This window comes from Triticum urartu, chromosome 7 (assembly GCF_003073215.2).
Source record: "Triticum urartu cultivar G1812 chromosome 7, Tu2.1, whole genome shotgun sequence".
In the NCBI taxonomy this organism is placed as follows: domain Eukaryota; kingdom Viridiplantae; phylum Streptophyta; class Magnoliopsida; order Poales; family Poaceae; genus Triticum; species Triticum urartu.
This window is the reverse complement of record NC_053028.1, coordinates 15,231,895-15,251,851: the sequence shown is the minus strand read 5'-3', so window position 1 is coordinate 15,251,851 and position 19,957 is coordinate 15,231,895. Positions and strand designations below refer to the sequence as shown.

Genomic DNA, 19,957 nt, shown 5'->3' with positions numbered 1-19,957 from the left:
CACGACATGCACGACATGGCGAGGTGGGCGATGGAGGAGCGCGTGGAGTGCAATACCCAGGTTTGTAAAGGATTATTAGGCATAAATATGTATAGATCGTCCAGGTCCTTGGCCAAGCCGAACTGACATCTCTTTCCGTGTAGATTTATAGCTTGGTCACAAAACGTGGAATGAATTGCTTGCACATTTGGAGCCTATCAAGCATGCATGGTCGGAGCTATACATTATTTTGTTGGAGTAATTAGCTATTTTCTGATTAATTTAGTCCATAAATAAGTCATAAACATGGCACTGATAGTATTAAACTTATACTGATATCTTGTCATGTAGGCACGTACTGCGCATATAATAGAAACATCTACGTAGATAGCTAGTACAGACAACATAAAAATAAACAGCAGAGGGATAAACAAATTATACACTCCATTCGACGAAGTCATAGCCACCGCAGTGGCGTCCTTCTTCTCGGCTTCGATGGACATGGTGATGTCGAAGGAGACGAGGACGCAGACGAACAACAGTGAGCAATCGTGTAGGAGACGCTCTCTAAAAACCTAATCACTCTTCCCCGATGAAGGATCGCAAAAGGTTGGGTTCTGGAGGCAAACTCTCCCGCACAGCCGTGCATGCCGTGGACGGGATGAGATCGCCAGTGCTAAAATGTGATAGGTAATATTTATGAAAGTTTTCTTGCTGGCCACGTGGAGCTTCTGGAAGGGACGCAATAACAAACATTTCAGAGGGATTACACCGTCTAGAAGAAGATCCTGACTAATTAGATTCAAGGAAGATTTTACTCTCCTCGCTTATAGGGTGAAGAAGAAACACAAAAATCTTATTTCTTCTTTGCTTACTTCTCTCTCCTAGCTATCATCCCCCTCAACCCCAAAGTAGGGTGGGTTTGTAAATTCTCTATGTACAGTTACCTCTTCATTCTATTAATTTAATTACAGTCAGAGCTTCTCCTACTGTACAAGGTTAAAAAAAACAGCGAGATAGGTCTGAGCTCGGTTCAATCACGAAACACGACATGCACGACATGGCGAGGTGGGCGATGGAGGAGCGCGTGGAGTGCAATACCCAGGTTTGTAAAGGATTATTAGGCATAAATATGTATAGATCGTCCAGGTCCTTGGCCAAGCCGAACTGACATCTCTTTCCGTGTAGATTTATAGCTTGGTCACAAAACGTGGAATGAATTGCTTGCACATTTGGAGCCTATCAAGCATGCATGGTCGGAGCTATACATTATTTTGTTGGAGTAATTAGCTATTTTCTGATTAATTTAGTCCATAAATAAGTCATAAACATGGCACTGATAGTATTAAACTTATACTGATATCTTGTCATGTAGGCACGTACTGCGCATATAATAGAAACATCTACGTAGATAGCTAGTACAGACAACATAAAAATAAACAGCAGAGGGATAAACAAATTATACACTCCATTCGACGAAGTCATAGCCACCGCAGTGGCGTCCTTCTTCTCGGCTTCGATGGACATGGTGATGTCGAAGGAGACGAGGACGCAGACGAACAACAGTGAGCAATCGTGTAGGAGACGCTCTCTAAAAACCTAATCACTCTTCCCCGATGAAGGATCGCAAAAGGTTGGGTTCTGGAGGCAAACTCTCCCGCACAGCCGTGCATGCCGTGGACGGGATGAGATCGCCAGTGCTAAAATGTGATAGGTAATATTTATGAAAGTTTTCTTGCTGGCCACGTGGAGCTTCTGGAAGGGACGCAATAACAAACATTTCAGAGGGATTACACCGTCTAGAAGAAGATCCATGACTAATTAGATTCAAGGAAGATTTTACTCTCCTCACTTATAGGGTGAATAAAAAACACAAAAAATCTTATTTCTTCTTTGGTTACTTCTCTCTCCTAGCTATCATCCCCCTCAACCCCAAAGTAGGATGGGTTTGTAAATTCTCTATGTACAGTTACCTCTTCATTCTATTAATTTAATTACAGTAGGAGAAGGTTAAAAAAACAGTGAGGATAGGTTTGAGCTTGGTTCAATCACAAAACACGACGTGCACGGCATGGTGAGGTGGGCGGCGGAGGAGCAGCGCGCGGGGACCACTCCTCTGCTCGCAGCTCCAATTCCTCCACAGATGAACGCATATGGAGAATATCCCAAACCGACATAAGGTTCTTGCCTTAGTGCAATTCTAGTAGAATCGCCATATTCGTAGACTATATAACGCATACGGAGTATGCTCCATATGTATTTGGAGGCTGCGGAGGCTATGCGCAAATACAGAGTCATCATACTATCGCCTCCATATTTTTAATCCAAGTAGGACCTACCTGTCACTGGGTCATAGGTTCTTCCCCAATAGTTCGAACTTCAAAACACATTTGATTGAAACCGATTTCATTCCTAATAATTCGGGCAGAAAATTAGTCGCACTGTGACTTACATTGATCGAGCAACTAATGATTAGTTAAACTTAATACTAAGTAGGTAATTAGTTGCAGCCACATCTAGCGCCACTGTCGGTGTAGAGTGCGGCAATGTACGCCACCATGGCCCGGAAAATGCACCTTGACGACCTTGTCGCAGGTCGGGGTTCATTCTTTAGCAAAATCGACGAGGATGCAGTGGATTAGAGGCGAGGTGAGAGGGGATTGGGAGGCACCAGCGAGTGGAAAGGATAAGGAAGAGAGGGAAGATCACACACCTTTTATAGTCCGTCGTAGACAACATTAAGAGGGAACATGGGGAATCGACCATCAAGGGGAGCGCTTCCCAGTGATAAAAGTTTTCTGCCCTCACATACCTCCCAGCTACTCACACGCAAGCTAGGACGTGCTGGCACCTGGCGGCCATTCGATGGGTCGCCGCGAGAATTTGATGGAGCAGTCACGCCATAATGGTTAGGTGGTTGCTTCGTCGGTGGTGTGTGGAGGCCCCACTACCTCAAATCACACTTGTAGGACGAGTAGGAAGAACCCGAAACTTTCATCATGTGCTGACAGTTTGGTTTGAAGGCTCCTAATATGAAGTCTAGGAGACCAGACAAGTAGGGAGCTCCAAAAAATATGGCAAATGAGGGGGTGAATTAATGACGCCTCTAGTAGAGTGGTTTTTAAAATCCGTAGCGCTATATTGAAAGTCATTATGTAGTTTGAGACCTTTTGGCGACTCTGTTGGAGTTGCTGCTCTTAAGAATCACATGCTACAACTCCTTCATATTCGCAAATACGTAGCCTCGATAAGGGAGACATTACAATGGCCACTTGTTCTGAATGACATTCAAACCGCTCATGACAGCCACTGTAATCATTAGAAAAAGCTTTGCCACATCAACATCATTGTACCAGAACATATCTTGTGCATTTCTCTTGTCATAACAAATAAGTTTATAGGAGAGCTATATTAATAACATATGTAAAACTGAATTACATAGATTTGATCTATATTAAATTAATCAAAAAATAAATTTTGAACTACATATATTTGGTGTCATGAACAGAACTATAGCCGAAACGCCATGGATGGTAAGTTTTTTCGACAAGGTTGGTGGGAAACGCATAGGCCGCAACACGAGAGTGTATATAAGGTTAAAAGATCTGATCCACCACTCGAGGTACATAAAGGATGGAATTAGAGCGTGAACATCAGCAAAAAAAAAAAAACTCGCTGTCCGTGGTGTGTCTGAGACTTTGGACTACGTAGTACTATTCCCTCCGTCTCATGTTAGCTTGAAAAACGTTTTTTCTTATATGATGGGACGGAGGACTAGTATTGGCAGCCAATTTCCCCCCTTTCTTTTGCTGTCTCAGGTGTTGTTGATTTAGATGTAGTACCTAATTAGTAGGATTTTTCTGAATTTCATTGCACGGCGACGGCATAGAAGAGGCCTTTTTGGGGTGACGTCCTGCTGAGGCCACCCTTGGCCTACCCACCCCCTCCTCTCCACCCACCAACCCACCCGCGGCGGCCTGGTGCGCTTGGAAGCCGCCAGCCCCGGGCCCACCCGTCGGCCAACGGCGACGAAGTGGGCTGCTATGTCCACGAGGTGTGAAAAGGCGATGCCACGGAACGGACGCTATTCTATTTAACCCGGCGCGAGGGGGGATGCGGTGGGTGGTCGCTCTCGCATCGCACCGCAAAGCCAACACTTGTCTTCCTTCCTCGTCGACCCGCGCAGCGTAGGCGGATCTCATCCCCTCCCCACCCGAATCTCGTCCCCTTGTTTGTTTCTTTGCTTGTGCCCCGACCGATCTCCGCCGGGGCGGAGGAACCGAGTCGGTGAGGTAGGCAGTAGCTAGATATTTTATCTCCTGCTCTCCGGGCCGGCGGTGCGTGTTCCTAGTCTTAGTCTTAGGGGCGGGCGGAGGACTGAAGCTGAGCCACGCGGTGGCTGGCTCAGATCCATGCGCTATCTTCCTAGTCTTAGTCTTAGGGGTGGGGCAGGAGCATGCACCCCGAGCAGCAACCATATATAGGATTTCTGCCTGTGCTCTACTGTCTTGGCCTCAGGGGCCATGCCTGATTGTGATTGACCCGGAGGGCTACAGATTATGTTTGAGCATGCTATCGGTTTCTTTTCTTAAGTGAATCATGTGGCTCGCTCAACCATGTGGGCGGTGCTGTCTGAATCCATTCTCATCTTCTTCTCAACCATATTGCTCTTGGCCATAAGAAGAAGAAGAAGATGTACTAGTTAGTTATGGATATGGATTTGGATTTGGCGTGTGTTTAATATCTTGACCGCATAAGCTGCTGCCCGCCCTGTTGCATCTCTACTCTGAATATTGCATCTACTCCAGTTTGACATTCCTGACCTTGCATTCAGTTGCCCGCCGGCCACTTTGTGGATAAGTTTTCTCAAACCTCTATTCTCTGCAAACAATTAGTCAGAGTGAAGCTTGGTCTTGCGTCTAGTGCGTATGCATCATCATTTATTTGGTCTCTCTAGACAGGCTGTTAACCTTCTACTAGTAAGATATGCATAAATAAATTGTCTAACTAACTTTGTGTTTGGTGGATATCTTTTTCAGGTACGAGATGGCTCTCACCAGAATTGGTCTTGCTGGCCTCGCCGTCATGGGCCAGAACCTCGCCCTCAACATTGCGGAGAAAGGGTTCCCCATCTCTGTCTACAACAGGACCACCTCCAAGGTCGATGAGACTGTTCAGCGCACCAAGCTAGAAGGAAACCTTCCTCTCTACGGTTTCCATGACCCTGCATCCTTCGTCAACTCCATTCAGAAGCCACGTGTCGTCATCATGCTTGTCAAGGCCGGTGCTCCTGTTGACCAGACCATCGCAACGCTCGCAGCACACCTGGAGCAGGGCGACTGCATCGTTGATGGAGGAAACGAGTGGTACGAGAACACGGAAAGGAGGGAGAAGGCGATGGAGGAGCGTGGACTCCTCTACCTCGGGATGGGTGTTTCCGGAGGAGAGGAGGGTGCCCGCCATGGCCCCTCCATGATGCCTGGAGGCTCATTGGAGGCATACCAGTACATTGAAGACATTCTTCTCAAGGTGTCTGCTCAGGTCCCTGACAGCGGCCCGTGCGTCACATACATTGGGAAGGGTGGATCCGGAAACTTTGTCAAGATGGTTCACAATGGCATTGAGTACGGTGACATGCAACTCATTGCTGAGGCGTACGACGTTCTCAAGTCGGTTGGGAAGCTCACAAACGGTGAGCTGCAGCAGGTTTTCGCCGAGTGGAACAAGGGTGAACTCCTCAGTTTCTTGGTTGAGATCACTGCTGATATCTTCAGCATCAAGGATGACCAGGGTGAGGGCTACTTGGTCGACAAGGTCCTGGACAAGACCGGGATGAAGGGAACCGGGAAGTGGATAGTGCAGCAAGCTGCTGAGCTCTCTGTGGCTGCTCCTACCATTGAGGCGTCCTTGGATTCCAGGTTCCTCAGCGGACTCAAGGATGAGCGTGTCGCGGCTTCCAAGATCTTCCAGGGTGACTACTCCAGTGGTGAAACTGTCGACAAGGCACAGCTGATCGAGGATGTGAGGAAGGCCCTCTACGCCTCCAAGATCTGCAGCTACGCCCAAGGCATGAACATCATCAAGGCCAAGAGCACGGAGAAGGGATGGGGCCTCAACCTCGGCGAGCTGGCCAGGATCTGGAAGGGCGGGTGCATCATCCGCGCCAGCTTCCTGGACCGCATCAAGAAGGCGTATGACAGGAACGGTGAGCTCGCCAACCTCCTCATCGACCCCGAGTTCGCGCAGGAGATCATGGACAGGCAAGCTGCATGGAGGAGGGTTGTCTGCCTCGCCATCAACAACGGCGTCAGCACCCCTGGCATGTCCACGAGTCTGGCCTACTTCGACTCCTACCGGAGGGACAGGCTCCCTGCCAACCTCGTCCAGGCCCAGAGGGACTACTTCGGGGCGCACACCTACGAGAGGGTTGACATGCCGGGCTCCTTCCACACCGAGTGGTACAAGATTGCCAACTCAAAGATCTAAGATGCTGCTGCTGCTCTACCAAGAGACGGTCCATCAAGTTTCGTCTTCTCGGTATCCTTTGTTGCTGCCAGTCATGAGTCCTTTTCCTGTAGGGGAGGAACCGCCGTTTAATTTTTATTATTTGAGTAACGAGTCCTGTATTTATTTTCTACAAGGAGACCACATATTCTCTCCAGTCTCCACTACTTCCATGTGATTGATCAACCCTGGAGGGAAGACATTGCCATTCTGAATTAGTTTGAATAAAATGTGTTTTTACCTACCTGTGTTTGATAGCCAGTGTTCCTGCTTTCTCAAGGCTGCTTTACTTGTTGCTTGTTTGTTGTGTCATATGATTCTCACAAAATTTTGTTGCTATCTCGTGTCTATGGTAGCATGTGACAGTCCTTTCCTTTTTGTTTGGAAGATAGGCCATGTTTGCCTACCCTGTTTATGGTTTTTTTGGGTACTGGATCAGGTATGGTACAGTTCTTGTGTTACATAGTTGAGTTGTGACACACTGTCAAAAGAAAGTTCCAACTGTGAACATAAGTAATCATGAAAGGTGTGGTACTACTGGCCTCTATGTAGTTCAAAGATGAGTCAGTTTTGTCGGAAGTTTGTAAGAAATCGGCTCATTTCGATAAAATATTACATTGAGTTTCATCTGAGATCGACCCATTTATATTCTGAGGCCCTGTTTGTTTGGGCTTTTGCTTCCGCTTTTGCAGCTTTGTCACTTTGACCAAAAAGCTATAAAAGCTCCTAAATAGGTGCTTCAAAAGCCATAAAAGCTCCAAAAGCACCCACTTAGGAGCTTTTATAACTTTTTGGCCAAAATGAAAAAACTGCAAAAGCAAAAGCAAAAGCTCAAACAAACAGGGCCTGAACCAATTAACATCCCTCATCCATTTATATTCTGAACCAACTTCCATCCCGCATCCTGTAGATGCTGGACTCAACTGTCTGTACTTGATTGCCAATCATCAGTGCTTAGTCTGACTAGGGAGTCTCCTGGTGCGTGTCGTGCAAAGACAGCTCTTCTTTGCAGTGCGTAAACCGAGTTTGCTACTCTGCTTCCGGTATTGTTTCCTACTACTCCCTCCGTCCGGGAAAAGTTGTCCGCGACTTAGTTCAACTCTAATTTTGCAAAAAAACCTCTTCTACGTTTTAAACTGTTGCAAATCAGCCCCCCCTCAGCTTCTTCCTCCTTCTTCCGTCGCCCGATCCATCCACCAAGGAGCCCGACCCCGACTGCAGCTGCTCCTCCAAGGCGACCACCTCGACGGGCGCCTCCTCCTCGTCGCCCTCCTCGCCGGCGCAGGTTCCTCGTGCCTGCGGCAATCCCAGCCGCCGCTCCCCTCTCCCTGACTTCGGCAGGCAGGGCCACGCGGGTCTTCCCAGGTGGCGGGACCTGTTGCTGCCGCTGCCATCCGTCCGCCACCTGCCGCTGCCGTCGCCCGCCACCTACTGCTGCCGCTGCAGCCCGCCCGATCGAGTCCGCGCGGACCTGTTGCTGCTGTTGGCGACTGCATCTGCTGCTGATGTCGGCGACTGCATTGGCTGCAGGTACTTCCTGAACAATGGACTGATTGTGGCTGATTGATCTGAACCTGTGTCAACTGCAGTTTCAGTTACAGTGTGAATTGCATTATCAGCACACTTATGTAAGCATTGTACTTTGTGAAATCTTTGCTGTTCTTTGTGAAATCTTTGCTGTTCCATCAGAGTACTGTACCTGAAAATTAGTGAAGTTGATTTACACCAAGAGTACTCCAAAATTGTACTGTAAGGAGTTGCTCCTTGTGCTGCTGCTGCTCCTCCTGTTCCACCATCAATGGAGTTAAATGGATGTAAAATTGACAGTTCTTGATTAAAAAAATGTATCAAGAGGCCACAAAAATTGTAAACTTCTCTGAAACATGAAAATTTTGGACTGATATGAATTTGGCCATGTTTGAGGTGTTTTGACAACTGAATTTGGCCATGTTTTGACACTGAATTTAAATGATGTAATATGCATATTACAAGAAGTTTCATAAAGCAAATAAAAGTGCTTGTGAGGACAAGCTGTGTTCAATCAACTTGATGTTCAGAACCTGTCATTTTCTATGTGCTTGTGAGGACAAGCTGTGTTGATCAGTGCTGGGATGCTAACACCACAAGAAAACATGCATGCCATGTTCAGGCTTCTTTTTCTTAGTGCATATAGAAGTGGCAACTAATCACCACAAAACGGAGTGCATAGGTTCAGACTTGAAGCATGCATTTTCCATACATAGGTTCAGACTTGAAGCACGAAAATGTACTCCTGTAGGTTAGCAGGAAGAGCTTACAGATGTTCCATATGGCAAGGGTGACTTGACGCCATTACGAAGACCTCGCCGTACATCCGCTCGGCGCCGCACAGCCTCCCTGAGAGCAGTGAGTGAGCGAGTGGCATCAGTTAGTGAGCTCAAAAAAGACTCTAGGGTAGCCGATCAACACGATTGGTGCACGAACCAAAGCTCCGGGTTCTGAAGCCCCCGGTGAAGATCTGAGCGACCTCCCCATGTAAATCTTAATAAACGAGGTTAGGATTGTGCCAACAATCCAAAACCTTGGAAAAAAAATCATCTTGTTTGCAAGTCGTTTTGCTATCTCTTTACCTGACTTTTGTAGACTTGCATTATTAGGTAGTTCTCGGGAAATAGAAGTACAAAGCATAAAACTAGATAGGTAAAAGATGTAGTTTTAATTATCAATTCACCCTCACCCAGGCCGCCCCTAGATCATAATCATGAATTTACACTACACAATGTATGATAGAAAAATGTGTTTTCGACATTTCGAAACCATGGATTGAACTTGTATTAGTGGACTCTTTGTTTCACGAGCATAATTATGGATTACTGTGGCACAAATATGGAAAATCGTACTTTCTATGTTCCTGTTGTTAGGGCCCTTCACTTGTTACATTAAAACACTAATGGGCAATCAACCGTATGAAAAAATTATTCACCGAGATTCCTGTGTGACGGTAAAAGCCTTCTTCAGGTCGCCCAGACAGTTTGGTTGCAATCCTAGATTAATAGATATGAGTCACATCCAGCGGCATGGTCAATTTCTCTGTACCTTGCCCTTTGTCGGTAGCGGCATACACTAGCAATGTTGTTAGGATAGATTTAAGCAAGCACGATATCTAGGAGCTATAACGAAGCTATAGGATGCTAGTGCTGCAAGGAATTGGACGTTAGCTCACCATTGGTGACATACGCATGACGAGAAGCATCTCCAAAGTACATGAAGATATGCGAATTTTTTAGTTTCATGATGTTGGGTAGAGAAATAAGATATCTGTATCAAAGTCTTGGATAATTAGTTGTTCTGAGATGGTGTTGGCACATCGTATACATTTGGCTGGGAACAACATAGTTCGAACTTCGAAGCTGGCTTTGTTTGCCTGGACCCTGGAGAGCTCACGTCGTTTGCTACCTCGCTAATTAAAGCTTAGCCAGATTGATTGTTCTCGCCAGCTGGAAGTGCAGGCGGAACAGGCATGGCCATGAGACACAGGTCATGGGTCGATTGCAGCAAGCCCGTGACGAGCCTGGTTCTCTATTTCTTCTGCCCCTAACACTACATTACAAGGGGTTAGATGAGCATATGTAGCAGCTAAACGAGTTAACAGTAACCATAAGTCGGAGATTCTCCAATTCAGTACCGAACAACACCGACGCATCATTGTTAGTCCCATCAAATTTGATCATTGCACGTGTTGGAGAAGTAGCTGCTGGCCAGCCATGGTGGTAGACAGACGGGGATGCGTGTCTTGGGAGGAGTTGCCATTTTCCTCAACGTGAGGACGGTCGGCATATCCAAGGAGGTGGGGTCTTGAATCTTTGTCCTGGTGTTGAATCTGGAACTTCCGTCATTTTTCCATGCAGTAGGATATGTTTTTGCACTAGTCTGTCGAAACTGTTGCCGACTAAACACCCTGGGTTCAGGGTTGACCTCCAATTGAGTACGACCTATAGGCCAAACAGCAGGTGCATTTCCTTTTCTGACACCTCCTAATCCGAGATTGGACCAGCTTTGTAGGACTCTTTGCATGATCGAAAACTTTAGAATGCCTTACAAAAGAGGAAACGACCTTTTAACGCTGGTAGAGAGAAGGAGAGGGGCTGCCGGGCTGGTCACAGAGGGGAAAGAGTTGTTGTTTGGAAACTGAATGGTGACGTGGCATCAAGTTGATGTGGACAGGGTGCATGTAGAGAGAATTGCTAGATGTGGGGATCAAGTTCTTAAGAATGTAAGATGTAAGATATTGATGGTAAAACTATCTACCACCACATTGTTTTTTTTTAGAACGAAGGCTCGCGATGAGCCCAGCTTTGAATTAACAAAGCCATCAACCGGCCAGGAATTACAACACCACATCAAGCACATCGGCCGAACGATACAAGGGAGCACCCTAGGAAGCTTACAACTCAACGCAGTATACAAGCTCACAACATAAAGAAGAGAAAGCCCAAGCTAGTACACGCCGCAGACCGCAGCAAACAAGAACCCAGGATTGCGACCCACATGAACACGATGAGGACCTGCCGAAATAGAGTGGAGTTGTGGACATGACTGAGTCCAAGGTTGGTGGAAACAAATCATCTTCCTTTGCTCTCGCCGTAGAGGGACCCTACCCTCTCGCCTTGGATCAAAAGGCGCCGCCGACGGACATGAGAGACGCTCTCCCTAGAGCAGGAGAGATGTCGACCTCGAGTCCTGGAACAGGCACAGAGCACAACTCCTAGGACATAAGCACACCTCATCTGACATACCGGCGCAACCAAGGACACCTGAAAGACAGCGGGAAAGCCACCGGGAGCAGCCACTGAAGAACGAGCAGCAAGGACATCAGGAGAGGCCGCAGAGCGACGAGGACGAACCAGACCTCCCCACTGCCACCTGATAACCAGAGCCGCCCAAAACTCCACCTTTGTCGCCCCTCACCCGAACAAACGCTCCCCAGGCGGCACCTCCAAGGAGGACACGACGCGCAGCGCGCTGTCACCGCCCAATCCAAGAAGGATTTTGGGCTTTCACCCGGGAGGGGAACGGGGGTGGATTGGGATGGGACCTCGGCTGCACCTCCAACGAGGAAGGGCGGCGCCCAAGGGCGTCGCTGCCGCCGGGCCGAACCAGCCGACCGATGGTTTCCCACGGTCCCATAACCACACCACCGGGCACCCATCCACGCCTATCCGGCGACCGAAGCTGCTGAAACCGGCGAGGATGAGGAGCCAAAGGGAAGGGGAGCCGAACCTCAGATCTGGCGAGGAGAGGGGTCTCCACGCACCACCCGCGTGGTCGGGAACACCGGCCAGGATCCCCCGCGGACGCCGCCGCCGCGCCATGAAGGGCCGCCGCCCCAGATCCGCCGTCCTCCGCCAGGAACGGAGTGAGCAGGGCCTCGCCGCCACCTTCACCGGCGACCGCGCAAGCTTGCTGGCGGCCTCCTCGGGTGGCGACAAAGGGAGGGGGGCTACAACAATATAATTGGACACGAGTAGATATGTTAAGATGCTGACTGCACATTTGCGCAGGCAACTTTTCTAGTTCAACAAGTATCAACGGGTCTTTGAGCTAGGTGGCCACAATGGTGTTCTACTTGTTCATTCTTAGCACATTCAGGCCAGTCGAGAAGAGTTAGTATGGTTCTCCCCGAGATGGTGCCCACCCTATCTTTCTGAAATCTGAACATATACTTTATAATCTTTCTATGGTTGTCATATTCTCTAATCAACTTTGTGGCGACTCTAGTGTCCTCCCGTGTGTTGTGAAGCTTTACAACCTGTTTCCATCCATCTTAATAGTCGCAATATGCGGCAACAACTTTTGTGTACCATTCTTGTTTAGTTTCAAAATATCTCCATCCAAAATAGTTGTCGCTCAATAGAATATATATAGCACTGGAATAGTGCTAAATATATTTGTTTGAGCGACAACCACACTACTGAGAAAGGGCTTATAGAAGATCACAAATTATTGGCGGGCATGGCGGGGCACCCGCCACAACTATTTTTGAAAACAAGCAGTGACGGGTTGCAAAACGTGCCTGCCAAAGCCAATAGTCTAACTGTGGCGGGCGTGGGAAGTAACCCGCCACAGGTACGTTCACCACGGGGGCCCTTGTCTGCGTAACTTAGTAGTGACGGGCATGCCCAAGTGCCCGCCACAGGTATGTGAGTAAGCACTGGCGGGTGGCTCCGTGCAACCGCCCTAGTTATCCACGCCACATGTCCACTTCTGTCAGAAAATAGTCATGGCGGTCGCTCGTTGCCGCCCATCGCAACAACAACACAGTTTATCAACCCACGCGCTCCACTGTTGTCCCGACCTACTCACGCACACCCCAACTCTCCACATGGATCTTGCTCTTGGCGTCGTCGTAGCCTCTGCCTCGCCGTCCTCTTTGCCGGCCCTGTTGCCCCCGCCTTCCTCTTTGCCGGCCCCGTCGGCCACATGGTCCTCTTCCTCGCCCCCTTCATTCCCACCATCCTCTTCTCCGCCCCCGTCGGCCCTGCCGTCGCCATCGCCGTCGCCCCGGGATCCGCTACAAGCTCGTCGTCCCCGCCCTCAGCCACACACCCCATGGATCTCGCTCACATCACCGTCGTCGCCTCTGCATCGCTGTCCTCTTCGCCGGCCCCGTCAGCCCCGCCGTTCTCTTGGCCACCGGCCCCGTCGGCCACGCCGTCCTCTTCCTCGCCCCCGTCAGTCCCGCCTTCCTCTTTGCCACCCTTGTCGGCCCTGCCGTCGCTGTCCCCGTCGCCATGGGATCCTGTATGATCTCGTCGTCCCCACCGTCACCCGCACCAACAGCCATGGCCACCAACACCAATACCAACGCAGCCCTGCCGTCACCGTCGCCATGGGATCCGGTACGATCTCGTCGTCCCCGCTGTCACCCGCACCAACGGCCGTGGCCACCAACAGCAACTCCATTGCGGCCGTGGCCGCCACCAACACCAACACCAATGGCCCGTGGCCTCCAAGCACATTGGTAGGGGAACTAGGGTTAGAGTTAGGAGTACGTGGGTTATGGGGTTACAGCTAGGGTTTGTAGTCTTAGATTGTAGTTACATTCTTTGTTCGTAGATTATAAGAAGTTTCTTATTTATATTCATAGATCTTAGATCATAGATTGTAGAAACTAATGTTTCGGTGAAATGTTGATTCAGGGATACGTAATAAGAGCTAATGTTTTGGCGAAACATTGATTTATTTCCGATTCGCCAAATTCCTAGCACTTTATATGTCCATTTTAAAGGAGAGTGCATGCCCATATTTTAATGTAGTCGTGTTGGTATTGTTAGTTACATTTCTGTTAGTAGATTATAGGAACTTTCTTATTCATATTCGTATATCATAGACCGTAGAATATATGAACTTTCTTTGCAGCAATTCATAATAAGAGCTAATGTTTTGGCAAAAGGTCGATTTATTTCCATTTCGCCAAATTTATAGCACTTAATATGTCCATTTTAAATCAGAGTTCATGCCCAAATTTTAATGTCGTCGTGTTGGTATTGTTAGTTACATTCTTTGTTCGTAGATTATAGGAACTTTCTTATTCATATGCGTATATCGTAGACTATAGACTATATGAACTTTCTTTGCGGGGATTCATAATAAGAGCTAATGTTTTGGCGAAATGTTGATTTATTTCCGTTTCGCCAAATTTCTAGCACTTAATATGCCCATTTTAAAGCAGAGTTCGTGCCCATATTTTTATGTAGTCTTGTTGGTATTGTTAGTTACGTTCTTTGTTCGTAGATTATAGGAACTTTCTTTGCAGGTGTTCATAATAATAGTTAATGTAGTGGTTTGATATTGTTAGTTACATTCTTTGTTCGTAGCTCTTTAATATTTTTTTCTACAGGTAATATTTAATTAGTCTACTGATATTGTTAGCTACACTTTTTGTTCAGGGGGGAATTCTCACTCTAAATCTACATACTAAGATTAGGGTTGTTTTGAGAGGAGGATATCCACTGTTGTCTTAGAGGTCGTCGTTGTTCTTCTCCTCCTCGGAGAACATGGTAAAGCAGGAGGACAAGGTGAAGGACGGCCTTTACCAACGGTCGAAATAACATTGATTGTACATCATATATATATATATAACCACATGGGAGATGAACCGACTGTTGTTATAGAGGGTCGTTCTGGCCTCCTCCTCCTCTAGTATGTTGGTAAAGGAGGAGGAGAAGGTGAAGAACGACCATCACCGATAGTCGAAGTACTAGTCATGGAGTGCCCAACATCTTTACAACCACTTAATAGTGAGAACTGCCGAACCTAAGAAAGACATCCAGGGTTGCCGTACACAATTTAAGTTATCTTCTTTTATATTTGCTTTCATATAAATGTGGTTTATCTAACTGCCAACTTTTACGATTTAGATGGAGGAGCCGACAGGCTTCTTTACGACTCCTACAACCCTAGACGCCATCTCGGGGCTGGTTGGGTACTCGGTGTTCGCACTCACCTATGCGGAAAGGACCCTAGTAGACACCCAGAAGGCTCTACAATGCGCCAAAAGCGATGAAGGATCTCCTGATCTTGCGAGGGCAGCCACTAGAAGCCACAAAGCTGCTATAGAGAGTGCGTGAGGAGCTGTTGAGTTTTCCGAGAGAGTTTTTAAAACTGCCAAGTCCGCCCTAGCTGAGGTCGAGAAGATGATTGGACATGAGGACAACTTTTCACAGAGTCGAGCTTAATTTCAAGTTGCTATGATGGAGCCAAACTTTTGTTCGTCAACTATTTGTGCAGTGCCATAATGTGGTCTTCATGATTGATGCTTGAATGTACTTTCTCTGTTTCTATGAACGCGATACTATGGTTTCCATAATGTGGTCTCCATAATTCCTATAGACTTTGCTATATGTACTTGGGCAACTTGTTGTTAGCTTGTTTATTTGACTCAAACAAAGTTTCTTAACTGCAAATTTAAATGTACAAGGATTTCATCCAATAAATGGCGAATTATTTGGATAGTACATAATGGCATCAGACGGGCACCATAATTAAAATGCACATGGGTTTCACCTACCTTGGGCCTAATCTCTATGCAAAGCTTTGGGCTAGCGGTGAACGACATGATAATTTGTGGACTTCCTTACATCTATATCTCTGCATGCAGAATGCGGTTTCCATATTGGTCCGCATCGAACAAGCAGCAAACTGAATCCATGTTCAGAATCATCTCACCTTAATTATATAGTATCTTAACGTCCAATACAACATGCATTTCGGTAACTTAATGTCCTGCGATCGCGATTCAAGGGGCAAAACTACATGCAACAATATTATGGGACAAGAGTAGATATCTTAAGATGCTGCCCGCACATTTGCGCAGGCAACTGTTCTAGTTCAACAAGTACCGATGGGTCTATGAGCTAGGTGGCTACAATGGCGTTTTACTTCTTCATTCTTAACACATTCAGGTCAGCCCAGATGAGTTAGTACAGTTCTCTCCGCGATGGTGCCAGCCCTATGTTCTAGAAATCTGAACATATACTTTATAGTCTTTCTCTTGTTTGTCCGGAAAAAAAATACATTTATTGTTCGGTCGCATGCTGCACATGCATTGACAAATGGCAGTATCTTAGGCCCCTCTTTTCTGCCTTTCTGCCAATCATCGCCTTCCAGCCGCTGAAACCCTAGCTCCACGGCACAACAGATAAGTTGGAGGACAAGGGTGTGAGGGTGGGCCATGATAGTCATGGGAAGAGAATTTTTCGATAAAGGGAATATATTAATATACCGAAGATACCAATTACACTCAGTCTCTGCACCAACAAAATTTCAAAAGACATGAAGGATGCACACAGCCAAGAACAAAATATAAAAGAGAGAAATATAAAACAAAGACCCCGTCACAGTGATGAAACACTCGCAACAGCAAAACACTCTAACCAGCACCAAAGACAACACCCGGACCACAAAAGAGGTTCGCCAAAAAGCGACGTCTCCGAGAAGGAAACAATGCACAAGCTTTGTGTGTCGCCTGACATGCCCGGCCCTGATGTGGGGGGGGGGGGGGGGGGGGGGGGGGGGGGGCGGCCGCCCCGGGCCGAACAGAGGAGCCCCCAGGAACGTGCTCTTACGTAGATTAAGCCAGCTCGCTCAGAGGAAAAAACGCAATGTTGTGTGTGCTGCCGTGTTGGGCCTAGCCGAAATAGCAGCGGGATACCATAACTGAACGTCCAGAATTCCAGCAATCCCAACCCCATCACGCGCACACGCTGCTCGCAAATGGCATGAGAATGATTTTTTGCCTGATTGGTGCGATTACCTTCTGTTTTACCTAGTTTTTTCTTACCTAATACCTCGATAACCTATTCACCTCGCGACGCCATCGCCTTGCCTAACCACATCGACTTTTCCCTGCCCACGATGCCATTGCCATCACCTCGTCATCAGCCTGCAGCTGCTGCGGCCACTATGAACAGGCCCGGCGAACAACATCGAGGAGGCCACAAGGACACCCAGTGGCAGTCCGCCGTCTCCCGCTGTCCACGCGGCCAGGACACAAATCTAGCAAAGAAGGTATCCTACGAGCCTATGCCTTAACGATTTCTAGTTTATGGATCATGATCGTGTCTTCATTATTGCAACAGGACATTGATGATCATGTAGTTGGACACTGTTAAGTGACATATTATTTGGCTCCATGCATTTGCAGTTTGTGAGTTCCACTTTATAACCGGTAAGATTTTAGTTGATTTAGTATTTTTGCAAATTCCAGCTAATTTCGAATTATCATTTTTTTTCTTTAAATTTCGGCACCTCATGTCACCTAGTAAAAGTCATGCATCCTGCAGTTCAAATTATTGGATGAGATTAATAATGATGCATCGCAGAATATTATTAAAAAATTACTAAGATATATGCATATGTAAATTGATATAAGTACTGCTTTCGAATGCAGTTGAAGTGGTTTTTGTTACATCTCATATATAATGTGTTTTTTGCGGGTGATCTCATATAAAAAAAAACTCAGGACCGGCCCTGTCGCCTGATCAAGGATATTGAGTTTTCAGGCTGGTGAAAGTTCGAGTTCCCAAAACAATGTCTTAAACAAGGTCACTGCCAGGTACAACAAATGAAGGCCAGAACATGGGCTTTCACTGTGGAAATCACGACTCGGTACTCTAGATGCACCACCAAAAATAATGTCCACCTGTGCTGCCATCCCCTGCTGCCAAGGCCGCTGCTGCCAGTCCTCAACACCCAACACACAAGAAAAACTTCTGCCGCAAGTCTTCATCGCAACCAAAACTCCTCTCCTGGGAATGGATGGTTGGCAATGTCATGGGTGAGAGGATGGAGAGGTGGCGACTGTGCGGGATGATCAGCGGCGTGGTGGGTGAAGAGCAGTGATGGAAGGTTTTAGAGAGCCGGAGATATTTTATTTCCCAGAGCAGAAGATGAAGTGGAGGAGTGTATAAAAATTGGAGAGACAGCTATTTTACTGTTGGCCGCACGGTACGAAACCCGGAGAAGGGATAGACCAGTCCAACACACACGACTGCACCCACACATAGGCCTAATTCCCTCGATTAGCTGTTTCCGTTACCAATTCGCTTGATCAGCCCTAGTTTGAGTGTATCGCGCCCCTCGATTATGGCCCTCCATATCTGGCTCAGGTGAGAACCCAACTGCGCCTCCAGGATGTTTGAGTGAGGGAAATAAACACTCTTTAATAACCGGGAGCATAGCGAATCTGGTTGTTGCAACAGACGCCAGGCCTGTCTAGCCAGCATTGCCATATTGAAAAGTTCAAAGTCTTTGAACCCTAGTCCGCCCATAGTCTTTGGCTTCGTCATTGCTTCCCAAGAGACCTAATGAGGCTTCCGCTGCCCGTTCTTACTTCCCCACTAGAATTTCCTTATCAGCATATTAAGGTGCTCACATAGCCCCCTCGGAATCTTAAAGCAAGACATCGAGTAGACAGGTATAGCTTGGGCAACCGACTTCACCAAAACTTCCTTTCCGGCCGTGGACAAGGTTCTTTCAATCCAGCCTTGGATCTTGCTCCATAACCTGTCCTTGAGGTATTTGAAGGCTCCATTTTTTGAACTCCCAATGTCAGTGGGCTTCCCAAGGTATTTCTCATTAAGCGTTTCATTTGGGACATTGAGGAGTCCTTTTATCTCAGTTCTCCTACTATCAGGAACACCTTTGCTGAAAAAATAGATGACTTTGCATAGTTTATACGCTGCCCTGAAGCTTGGATATAGGCATCCAATACCTGGTTCACCTCGGTAGCTTCCATACCGTTTGCCTTGAAGAACAGCAGGCTGTCATCAGCAAATAAGAGATGGTTTACAAGGGGTGCCGAAGGCGCCACCTGAATCCCACTCAGTTTGGATGACTCACTCTTTGATTTTAAAAGGCACGACAGGCCCTCTGCTGCTAACAAGAACAAGTATGGAGATATCGGGTCCCCTTGGCGGATCCCTCTCGAAGGCTGAAATTCCTCTAGCTTCCTCCCGTTGAACATGACTGAAAATTTAACGGAGGTGACCAAACTCATAACAATGTCCACCCAGTTAACGGTGAAACCCAATTTAAGCATGATGGCCCGGAGGTAGGCCCACTCAACTCTGTCATAAGCCTTCATCATGTCAAGCTTCAACGCACACGATTGGTGCTTTTTTGCCGACTAAATCATCGAGTGGGAGGCAGTGTGGGCTCGCCTCGGCTGGATATATTGAACCCAATATGGGAGAAAGAAATGGTAAACAGTGGGCTACGCCAAGTGGCGCTCGCTGGTTTCTGTGGTGGGATATTTTTTCTTCATTTTTTTCATTCTTTTCTTTTCTTTTCTTTAAGTTGGAGGTGATGTTTCTTTTCCACATCTCTACTCCTACTGGAGCAGTTGGTAGGATTGCATCCCCCACTTTCGTCTGGTTTTTTTCGCTTGGTTTTTTTGTCCCCTCCCACCCCTCCTCCACACAGGCAATAAAAAAACCCAGCCCGCATGATACATCGCTCCTCCCGATCCCCTCGACTAAACGCCGCTGCCATCGTGCAATCCCCTCCCCTCAAGTAAACGCCGCCACCGTCCGGATTGGATCGTGCCGCCGCCGCCGCCCGCTGGTTGTGCATGGAACGCCGCTGCCCGATTTGACCTCGTCCGCCCTGCATGAGCTTAAGCAGCCATCCGGCTGCACGTCTCCGCCATGCATGTCTCCTGCTGGACCAGGCCGTGACGCCCGCTGGCCTCCCGTGCCGAGCAATTGGCCGGCTCCTCTCCTTGCCCCAGCCCGCTGGTCTGCCTGCAGGATAACGCCCGACTTCTTCTTCGATTGAATCGAGCCTATATGGACTGTCCCGCGTCCACACCTATTGCAGCTAGCTGTCCTCATTTAGCTGTCGCTCGTCTGTGTGCTGCGTGTTGCTGGTTCGGCTGCCGCTCGTTCATGCTGGCTCTCCCTTGTGATGCCCCTACACCATGGTCTCCACGGAC

General features: G+C 47.7%; 2 protein-coding genes across 2 annotated transcripts; one reads left to right on the top strand and one right to left on the bottom strand.

Moving 5' to 3' along the window:
* The first annotated feature begins 5,018 nt into the window (after window positions 1–5,018).
* Window positions 5,019–6,727, top strand: LOC125520861 (6-phosphogluconate dehydrogenase, decarboxylating 1-like). Its single transcript, XM_048685895.1, has one exon. It carries the CDS (start codon window positions 5,026–5,028, stop codon window positions 6,463–6,465), a length of 1,440 nt encoding a protein of 479 aa, XP_048541852.1. The 5' UTR covers window positions 5,019–5,025; the 3' UTR covers window positions 6,466–6,727.
* Window positions 6,728–7,440: 713 nt separating this feature from the next.
* Window positions 7,441–8,484, bottom strand: LOC125518136. The gene is made up of 2 exons (XM_048683072.1): window positions 8,183–8,484; window positions 7,441–8,057 (listed from the first exon to the last, which is right to left on the bottom strand). The coding sequence occupies exons 1-2, from the start codon at window positions 8,482–8,484 to the stop codon at window positions 7,574–7,576; spliced, it is 786 nt and encodes a 261-aa protein (XP_048539029.1). The 3' UTR covers window positions 7,441–7,573.
* Between the last annotated feature and the right edge of the window lie 11,473 nt (window positions 8,485–19,957).